At 43.8% G+C, this 11,335-nt stretch overlaps 1 protein-coding gene across 1 annotated transcript in view; it reads left to right on the top strand.

Annotated features, from left to right (window-relative positions):
- LOC135115742 (protein pinocchio-like) overlaps positions 1-11,066 on the top strand; it is a 59,699-nt gene extending 48,633 nt beyond the window's left edge. The window contains exons 2-5 of the mRNA XM_064032695.1: positions 6,538-6,634; positions 7,105-7,233; positions 7,400-7,529; positions 7,782-11,066. Coding sequence (XP_063888765.1) covers positions 6,538-6,634; positions 7,105-7,233; positions 7,400-7,529; positions 7,782-7,913 — 488 coding nt within the window. The 3' untranslated portion in view covers positions 7,914-11,066. The remainder of the gene's footprint in view (positions 1-6,537; positions 6,635-7,104; positions 7,234-7,399; positions 7,530-7,781) is intronic.
- Positions 11,067-11,335: the final 269 nt, after the last annotated feature.

Genomic DNA, 11,335 nt, shown 5'->3' with positions numbered 1-11,335 from the left:
GGGGTAACTTAAATAGCTTCTGATAACATACACAACACGTCTGCTCTTCTTTCGCACTCAGGAAAAAAAAAATTGAACTGCTTGCCACACTAAGGGTGAAATTTGTATATGTATATTGTGATGACGAAATATTACTACCAGCAAGACGTCTGTGTGTGTGTGTGTGTGTGTGTGTGTGTGTGTGTGTGTGTGTGTGTGTTTATTTTCTTTATTTTTTTATCTCTCTCCCCGCCATGTTTTGATAATGAAGCTCTTACATTTTGTAGTTTTAGATATTTTGTTCTAGCTACTGTACACGGAAAAAAAACATCATCAACAACAACAACGAGAACAACAACAACAGGAACAAGAACAAGAAGATTAAGATGAATTATACTTATCTTAATGGACACAAATGATGGCCTTCCTTGACAGCGATGAATTAAGTAAAAGCAACAACAATAGTACACAGTATGCACATCATCATCATCATCATCAGTAGTAGTAGTAGTAGTAGTAGTAGTAGTAGTAATGAAAAGGAAGGGGTACCAAACACACACACACACACACACACACACACACACACACACACACACACACACACACACACACACACACACACACACACAATACCACAATTGTATGATATTTCCGATGATTTCTAAGAGAGGAAGAAGAAAATCCACAAATATTACATAACTCATTCTAACCACAACCCTGAGTATACATGTCCGGAAGTGTGCCCACGAACACGTACACACACACACACACACACACACACACACACACACACACACACACACACACACACACACACACACATCTACAGTTGCATCACTAAACAAGACGAATAGAAAGTCCTTGAAACACACACACACACACACACACACACACACACACACACACACACACACACACACACACACACACGTCACGACAACAACAGCACACGGGAAGGAAAACCACCAATACATCACACACACACACACACACACACACACACACACAAAGCCGAGCGGTATCAAGTGATCATGGGGAGCATACACGGTCCAGGAAGTGTCTACAACCCTTTACTCTTATTAAGGGGGCCGGGGAAGGGCGTGGCTCGTAAGTGGACGCTTAAAGAAACACGCAGTCCAGCAGGAAGTTAAGCTGAGCCGCGCTAGTCTTCCACGGGTAAACAAAAATGTGGACAAAACAGTGACTGGTGGCGGCGTCTGTGTGTGTGGGATGCAACGAGGAAGAGGAAGAAAAGGAAGCAGAGGGAAGGCTGATGGATTGATTGGATGGTTAACTGACTGGTTTATGACGGGCCAACAACTGGTAAAGGAGGAGGAGGAGGAGGAGGAGGAGGAACAAAAGACCAAGACAACAATGACACAGACGAAGAAGAAGAAGAAGAAGAAGAAGAAGAAGAAGAAGAAGAAGAAGAAGAAGAAGAAGAAGAAGAAGAAGAAAAAGAAAAGAAAAAGAAAAAGAAAAAGAAAAAGAAAAAAGAAAAAAGAAAGAAGAGGAGGAGGAAGAAGAAGAGGAATGCTGGGGTCCTTTCCGTCTTACTATTTTAGGGACTAGGAACTCGAGTCCATTACCAGGAAGGACACAAGTTGAAATCCTCCTCACGCTTTCCCAGAACGGATTAGGAAGAGGGACGGAGGATTCGCGTAGGATTCTGTCACGCCCTCGCCCAGAACTGCACCAGGATACCGATCACTCAACCGGTCACGCAATCCTCCTCTGACAAATTAATAAAGAGTGAATAAATGCTTGTATAAATGAATGTATGCAGCAAATGTTTAAGCTTGAAATAATACAAATAATTTAAGTCTTTCGAAATCACCTGGTGCGCTTAACGGATTATTGTTGTTTCTTTGAGTGTTGCGTAACTTTCCAGTATTGCTCTACACCGCAAGATTTCGTCACGTCATCAAACATCAACAGACCTTCGGGTTCTTGCTTGCCTATTTAAGAGGCGCTTCTGAATAAAGTGAAGAAATAACACTACATCCCACTTCGACTTTTTTTTATATATATATAACTTCCTTGTACCGTTGTTGCTGTTGCTGTTGTTTTTGTTGTTGTTGCTGTAGTTGTTGCTGTTGTTGTTGTTGTTGTTAGTAGTAGTAGTGCTAGTAGTAGTAGTGTTTTTTCTATCACTAATCCCCCACCGACTTGGGAGCAATTTCTGACAACACGAAAACACGGAAGATTCTTGGCAGCTTTAATTCATCGCATCTTCCTCATAGCAAAATTCCCCGTTCTATTTATAGCTCGTGATTATCATCTGTTTACATGGTCATCGTGAGGGACGCGGCGTGGGAGAGGGAAGAGGGAGAGGGGGTGGCGAGTGCCACGCGCACAGAGGGTGGTACGGGAGGGTGTCACAATGCGTTTCATCATTTCTTGCTGTGACTCGCTGCTATTAACCTTTGCCCTATGGAGGGGTCTCTTTTTACCTTGAAGCGGAAGCGATAACCTAACCCCACCCTCGCTTGACCACCACCACCAGCCTCCATGACCATCCGCACCCAGGTTCCGCATGTGCGTCAGCCTCCGTGTGTGCGTACTGCGACGCCTCATGTGTGTCTGTGTGTCTGTGTGGGTGTGTGTGTATGTGTGTGTGTGTGCGCCTGGAGTAAATCAATACTGGTGTGAATTCGTGTATCACAGGTTACATAAGCGGTGAAGGTTAGCACACCGGGTCCTTGCCTGGGGTGAGGAGAGACTTGTTGCGTGGTGACCTCGGCCTTACAGCAGGAAGGAAAAGGAGCGGATCGATAGTTGAAACAAAAATAAAAACAAACATGATATGAAGCAATAGTACGGTGGCGGCGGCGGCGGCGGCAGTGGAGGAGGTGGAAGGTGGGGGGGTGAGCGGCGGGGAAGGGCGGCTATATTCCCTGCCGCCGCCGCCGGTCCCGTCAGTTGCTGTGTTGCCACCACTGGAGGAGGGTCTCAACCGCTCTACCGGTAAATACCATCTCTCAATTTGTGTACAAGTGAGAGTGAGACGCCGCACTGCCCTTCCCTCTGTCCCAGGGCACCGCCTGGGTTGAGGAGAGGTCAGTGCCAGAGTGCCTGAGGACTGGCTGACTGGCGTGAAGGAGCGTGAGAAGGATCGAGAAAGTTGGAAGTGTTAGCGGCGCGCGGGAAGCGATAGGATGAACTCGCCACGCCCCTGGAGGGAAATTTCCAAGTGTGTGTGTGGTGTACTGGTGTGAGTGTGGCAGGGGCGTACTGTCCGTGCTTCTCGGCGCCTCGCACACCTGCCGCGCCTGCAGCGTGGTGTGCGGCGCCTAACGAGAAGTGGACGAATCCCCGGCACCTTCAGCGCCTTCAGTAGTTGGATGTCACGGATGGCACGCTACTGAGGTCTGTGTGTGTTTGTGTGTGTGTGTGTAAGAGAGAGAGAGAGAGAGAGAGAGAGAGAGAGAGAGAGAGAGAGAGAGAGGTTGGGAGTGGCGCCAGAGGAAGGTGGGGGGGCGGGGTGGGGAGAGAAGGTAGACGTCCGGCAGTGGAAAGTTCCCAGCCAGCGAGACACACACATGCACGGACACACTACATAACACATCACTTCTCACACACACACACACCCACACACACACACACACACACCCACACACACACACACACACACAATGTTATGACTGACATACATTTCGATCAAGCCCAATACAATTCGTTAGTCAGTAATTAGTATATAATCAATTTTCCTGCAGTTGTTTGGGACATGATCATGATAATACGTACTTTTTTTTCCGCGGTGTGTTCTTTACACTACTGTTTCCATCAGTCTCAAAATATAAATTTCAAAATATCGAAATCTTACTGGTTTCAATAAATATCAATTTTTCCAAAAGCATGAATTGAAATTTTTTTTATTTTGGAAATGCAAACTGTATACAAATGCATTGCTTAATAAAAGAACGTGATGTTTATTGCAAACGCGATATAAAAATAAACGTGCAAGTAATACAAGTGTACCTTCATTAGCAAGAAGCGTGTAAGAGGACACTCGGATCCCGTAAGCAGCGAGCGAGTGTCTTCAGCGCGTCAGGGAGTTCATGCCGCGGGGGTGGGACGCGACGACCCGCGTAAAAAATTCAGGAAGGCTGGCATAGTGAAGCCTTCCGCATTCATAGTGATTTGCCCGGGAGCTTTTCCGTAAAACCTTCAGGGCTGGCGCGCCGTGCACCGCGTACCCATTTCCGCGTATGTGGCACGGGAGACAGCACCTCCCTTCGCTAACTTAATGAATTCTGACTTGCTTCGTAACGCGCCTGTTCCGGGTTGTGGGCGGCGTGTTAGGAGCGACACCCGCCGTGTATGCCATGTGACCTTACTGCTCTAATAACTTCTTACGGTGGACATTCACACGAGCTAAAAAAAGGCTGAGAAGAAGAACAAGAAAGAACAGAGAGAGAGAGAGAGAGAGAGAGAGAGAGAGAGAGAGAGAGAGAGAGAGAGAGAGAGAGAGAGAGAGAGAGAGAGAGAAAACGACGGTGAAAGGTGATCGTGAATGACTCGCTTATTAGGTTGATCAGGTTATGGGTAGCGATGATAGGTGGATATTATCATGCATGTATTAGACGGGGACTGCAACGTTTGGTCCCATGGCTTCTTGCGGTTTGTGTCCATATTACTTCATAATACTTTATTCACCTAATGTTCTTTTTTTTTTTCATACTACTGGTAGACTTGCGTTCTTCTGGCGTGTTGTTACCTAAGAGTGCCTGAATATACAGTGAGTTTTGACTTAGACCTCTATTACAACAAACATCAGACATTCTTACTTTTTACATGATAGTTTAATATAAATCGTAGTTACCGATAATGTGTATGAGAGAGAGAGAGAGAGAGAGAGAGAGAGAGAGAGAGAGAGAGAGAGAGAGAGAGAGAGAGAGAGAGAGAGAGAGAGAGAGTACTCAAGGAAGGGGCGATAGTATTGACTGGCTGTCAGTGCCTTCCTCTCCCCTTCCGAGTTCCTCCCTCCAGCCCCCAGGCCGCCTCTACTTTCCCCCCTCCCCTCTCGCAGCGGTAATCGATGGGGGAGGAATTCCTGACCCTTAGGGAGGTAGGGAGGGAGAGGAAAGTTCCCAAGACGCGAGGGAGCGGGTGCGTTGGGGACTGACGCGCCGGTTTGGCGTGAAGTCGACGCTATTAACTTTCATGACGCGATAAAAGTTTGAACGCGGGCGATGCAAATGTTTGGCTTGTTTTATTTCACCACCCCGACACTGGGTCAATAGAGGCCGAACAGACAGACGCCCCAGATCGAAAACTGACCCATATATCCAGCCATTCCCAGCTTCCGCGTTACAGATATATATGGGCAGTTCCGTGAGGCACCCCGCGAACTTGACTTTTTTTATTCCTTCCTGTTTTTTTTTTTTTTTTTTTTTTATTAAGGAAGGGAGGTCAGACTTCCTCTTATACGACTTCCTTTTCTACCTCACTCAACCCTTATCACATTTCGCCCCGTACCCACGTGCCAAGGTCGTACCATTTCCCGACGATGCATTCCTTCCTTCCGCGATCGAATATCATTTCTACATTCTTTCCCATAAGCAACTTGTTTGACGGGGAGAGGGAGATAAAAAAAAAAAAATCTGGCCCCTGTTCCTGCCAGTCGGCCCCGGTGGTGGTGGTCCTACCGGCGTGATGCAAGGAGGGGTCGACCTTGAGGCCTTGACAGCGGCGGTAGGAAGTGGTTGCCTGAAGGGCGAACGTGTGACCCGCTAATTTAACGGACCGGCATACCCGTAGGCGCTCGAGGAGGAGTGTGCGTGTTGGAGTGGCGGAGATGAAAATACAATACGTGCTGAACATGACTAACTTTGAAAACACGGCAGAAAAAAATTAATAAATGAAATAAAATACCCCAAGATGAGAGGACTTGAAAACAGAATGTCTGACGAAAATAAAATAATTTGGAATGATAAAGAAATTAAATAAAATAAAACTGGGCTTATTATCATCGATTTCAAAAGCTGGTGACACATATGGTTATGTATACGCTAAAATAGTAAATAAAAACTTCACTTAAACGCAATTTCGATGCTAATAGATTATGACGCATTTTGGACCTGGCCGCGGTGTTGCGATCACAAAGCTGTCTCTTAACGCAAGTCAGGTGTCGCCTCAGAAGGTGATGACACTCAGGAGTGATGTGGCAATGCTGGTGCACCTGAGGGTTACATCATCGGCTTTCCTGATGACTTGTCTTTCCACCATGACGTGATATTTCACATCTAATCCATCTGTTGTCAATGTCATTAGTCATCCCCGTGACTTTTTTGCAAGAAGCCAAGACACATTGCAACACATAGCTACAATTTATGCATTACTGAAGCACTAGTTATTCAAAACACAATAATAATCAATGATACCACAATCATAACTTCTTAAAAACTATGCAGTATAAATGATTAAATTGATAAATGTCATTGTTAAGCAAGAGTAAATTAAATGTCATTTGTCAATCTGCTTATGTAAGAAACTTGGTACACTCTATTATTTTTGTACAGCCTCATTATAATGCTCTATTGTCTTCCCCCACAGGGTCTAGCGTGTTACACTCTGGTCTGCAAACCTCAAACCATCTCCAACCAGCCATGTCTTGTGGAATGATCCAAACTGACAACTACTTCTCCTCTAGGTAAGGAAGGGACGTGTTGAGTTTGGGTTATCAAGAATTTCAACTATGGATTCAATTAACTATTCAGAGGTTTGTGATCAATGCTGGAGTTTCTGTGATGGTGGCTGCTTGTGTTAGAATGTCACTTCTATGCCAGTGTGGTGAGATGTATGACTTGTCCTCCCAGGCAGTTGGAAGTCCCTGTGGTGCAGTGGACTCAGAGGGGAGGGAAACATGCCCCTATCGCAAAATATTGGGAATGTCTGAATGTCATTACCTGTATGCTTTCAAGAAAAAAAAGGTGGTGGAGAGGGTGTTGAATCTGTACCTGTATGCTTCCATTACAAAAGGAAAAAAATGGTCTTTGAATATCCCAACGTGCATTACAAAAAAGCAGTTATGTAACACTGAAACAATACAGCAGCCTTACCTTTCCAGATTCTGACATTTAGCCTTGGGGATCCACTAACCTTTGACATTTGTTTCCACAGCAGCTGGATATCTAGGAGTGAGAGCAGCGAGAGTCTGTCACGACTTGACCTGGTAAGCCCACACCAGTGCCCCACGGAGCCCATGATGACCCTGGAGGACCTTCGATCACAGTACAACTCATGCTACACGTGAGTCTCGCTTCTTATCCTCTTCAAGGTCAGCAGAACAATAGGTCTCCCTGAAATCAAACTTTCTGTAATATAAACTTAAAAATATCTGATTTTTAATTCTAACTTTAATATGTGTGGGTGTGTGTGAATAGCACAGGTGTAACAGTGGAGCTTGTGTCTACAGGTGCGGAGTGAGCTGGTCAGACAATCATGTCTCACTGGACTGCGGAGAGTGTGGCGGGTACTCCCTGGAGCGGCCGTGCCCTCTCTGTGATGGCAAGTGCCGCATGGCTTGGCGCCGCGACATCTCCATGGTATGTAATTCACATGGCCAAGTTACTCATAAATTGACTTTGAGACAACCAATTTATAATTAATGTTAACATAAGTAATACATAGTTACCATTCTTAGAAATACCCTATTTAGTGAGGCCTACATTCACTGAAAGGAACACAAATATAAATATTGTAATGAATGTAAAATTATGCCTTATCATTTTATGGCTTATGTTTTGCAGCCTGTAGAAAGCAGTAACTAATGAATGTTTTAATTTTTTTTTCTACAGTCCCATAGTGTTGGCAAGGCTCACTGGGAGGGGGAGTGTGCGTTGTCTGTCAACGACAGGCCTGCTGTACCAGCCTTCCTTGCTGAGGATGTGTTAGTACAGGGCTTGGAGGATCTCTCCACCTCCTCATGAGTGCACCCCTCCACATAATCCTCAAGAATCTCTGGTCAGGGTAGCATCCTCAGCCCCGTAACTCAGGTCAGATCGGGTCCAGCTTTACACCATGACTACCCTCCCATGGCTGATGCCTTTATCTGGACCTCTCTTGGAAAGGATAGGGTGCTTCACCAGGTGGTCCAGCCCTCACCCCCAGCTGCTTCCAAGCTGTAACAGACAATTGCCCCAGAACATTGGAAATGTTCAGGATGTGCCATTTGCTCTGAGTGCTTGGGGTGCCTGTGGAGGAGTTGGCTGGATGCATTCTCCCTGTCATAAGATCTTTGTGACCGTGGTGGGTCTCCTGCCCATCTGAGGCTTGTTTGTAAAGTGGTGAACACCATACTGAGGAAGGAGGTTGATGCTAATCTGGTCTAGTCAGCACAAAACATCTCAACACAGCTCAGTGATGACTATTCTTCATTGACATAAATCCACCTTCTTTGGTATCTTTACCACTTGTGTCCATCTATGGTTATGTAATTTCAGGGAGTAAAAGTAAAAAAAATTGACCAAAACTGACCATCATCACCTTGTGTGATACTCTGTGATATTAGCCATTACTGCAGATATTGCCTACAGCAAATGTCAGCATTACAAGAATGAGCAGAGACAGACCTGCTGCACTGCTTTTTGGCCTCTGTCACTGCTGTATCTCTTTATGTTGATATTATAAAATAAGAAAATGCAATTTGTATCAATCTACCTGACTGACCTGCCAAGACCAGTGTGGTGAGGACCTGTGTTGTCACCCTGACCTGAGGAGACCTGCTACCTGTCCCCTCGCACACCCACTCTACCTATGAGCTTGCAACCCAAAGAAAATCCATAAACTTCATAACTTAATTTCAAATGATCAAAATCTATTTGAACAATTTGCTCATAATTCTCAAGAGTAAAATTTATAACTTGAAATGGTCTGAATAGCCAAGCCATGCGTGGGTGTGGGAGGGGTCTTAGCCTCTCTCCATCTGTTACCTAGCTACATTTAGCATACCATTTTGTTTCCTTTAGATGTAACATGAAACTTCTGGATTCTCTGCTTCGTAAGGAATGCTTGTGACATTTCCTTGATTTCCGTGAATCTGTATTATCGTGTCTGGGGTCCTTCCCTGTGCCCCTGTGTGTGCAGAATGACTGGCCTATGGATGGGTATCTTGTGTGTGACTGGTCCATGTGCCGTACTGTGGAGCAAATGACTGAACTGTGGCTGAGCCTTACAGAGGACTGGCCACCTCTATTGCATCTCAAGCCTCTCATATCCATGTGCTATTCAGAGACTTGTAACGACACATTATTGAGCTTAATATAATAATGTATAGACCAGTGCTCAGTGTGGAAACGTTGATACCAACTTAGATACACAATAATATCCTTGCTGGTAATGATCCTAAAGCTTTATTAATGCGTGAATTATTCTGCTGGCAGTTGCCACAGTACATTTCAATGCCCACAAACATATTCCCACTCTGTAAGCTCCTTTGATCACTTGACTCAGTTAAATTTCATGAATTTAAGAAGTGAATGGATATGAACTTCATAATAACTGACAATTAATTAAGCATCACACCAACAACTTATTTGCTTATATTCATTAACAAAAAGAAGCACAAATTTGTTTAAAACTCAAACCAATCCCAACCTAAAATTATGGCAATCCCATCATAATGCTTAAATTTAATGGAGCAAGAAGTCCTGTAGGATGACTGATGGTTGAGAGTGCCAAGCATCCTGCTGTTACACCGTAAGTGCTGACTACCCAAATGCCACCCCAGTCTTAGCCTGCCACATCAACAACAGTATCCCGGCCACACTTTTTGTTGCTCAGTTTGTACATGGAGTATTTTGTATGACATATGATGACTCCTTTGAGTGTCGCCATGCAACCATGTCCAGATTAGCCAGTTTTGTGTTTATGCAGTGAGAAATATCTGCTGCAAAAACCCGGGTGGTACAGGTGCTCTCTGGAAACTGTACACCCTTTGCTCACATCCCTTTGCAGGACATTGGTTTTCTGTTTTATACAGAGTTGATTTTCTAGCGGAGTATTAGTAAGGATAACGCAGGGAGGTTGAACTGTTTTTATATAGCTTTTCAACTTTTCGATACAAGCAGTCAACAGTGCCAGTTTGGAGAATCACGTACATGCAAGCTGGCGTTTTTGTTTTCATTGCACAGTTACATTTCATTGTTCATTTCTTTAAGCTGATCATATATTCTTACATCTGTATTGTTACACTGTACGTAGCCATGTCATGAGTTTTGGTGATGAATTTAATGGCTCTGGTCATGAAACTGTTTGCATTCATGACGAATAAGACGCAGGTAATTAGATGAATTCTGTATGTAACAATGTGAGGTAATTAAGGACACGACATCAATTATAGAACTGTTCATCCAAATAATGAATTAATAGTTTACAAATTTCTATGAATCAGTAGTAGGGAAATTTGTGAGAATTAAGTGAATTTTGAGGAAAGCACTGAGAAATTCACAGTAATTTGATGACTTCAGCACTGAAAGAATGATTATCTGGCCGCTTTATTTGGGAAATGTAAAAAAAAAAAGCATGACTGATAAATTGTAAAGGTGGAAGTTTAGTTCACTTATAGCTATCTTTGTAAAATGCTCTAAATTTTGATGGTAAGGAAACTATGGTTGTCTGTGGCTCCATCTGTTGCTGCTGTGGTAAATCTCTTGCAGCAGCAGTAACAGTTGGACAGCAACGCAACCATCACATGAAGGAAAAGTGTATTAGCAGTGTGCGAGGCGGGTGTGTGGGGCATGCTGCTGCAAGGTGTATCCCAAGTCTACTTATGTATTATCTTCTTCAATACCTTCCCCTTTTGCAAAACTTTTCCGATCAATTCTTTATCCTTGTCACTGCACACACTGTGACCCATCTACTGTTTTCCACTGTTTCGTGCGCTGTGAAGGTTGCCGTGCAGCGCCCCACACATTGCTGCTGCTGCTGGCTTCAAATCATCATCTCATGTTTATAGTCACACATTAACTTCATTTCAAAATATTGTATGTATTTATTTTATCTTGCAGTTTATTCGGCCATAAATCTATATTGCTGGAGGCTGTGTAATAATTCATTTTTTTAATAAAAGTAAATAAAATATATACATGATGTCTTCATTTCTACCTCAATACTGTACTCTTGAAATAAAAGGTAAGTATATTTTCATGGAGTGTGTTGTGGCTTAAATATTTAAGCCTAGGTGGAAAAAAGTAATTGGCTTGTGTCAGTAACTTGCTGGACAGAAACCTGTGCATTCAATCTTAAAGTTGATGCATCTTATTTTCACTTTCATTAATTTTAGCTTGACCAAAGAAAATATTAACTTGAAAATAAATAAATAAAAACCAAGTTGATAAAACTAATACTGATA

This window comes from Scylla paramamosain, chromosome 29 (assembly GCF_035594125.1).
Source record: "Scylla paramamosain isolate STU-SP2022 chromosome 29, ASM3559412v1, whole genome shotgun sequence".
NCBI lineage: Eukaryota > Metazoa > Arthropoda > Malacostraca > Decapoda > Portunidae > Scylla > Scylla paramamosain.
This window is presented reverse-complemented; position numbering and strand designations above follow the sequence as displayed.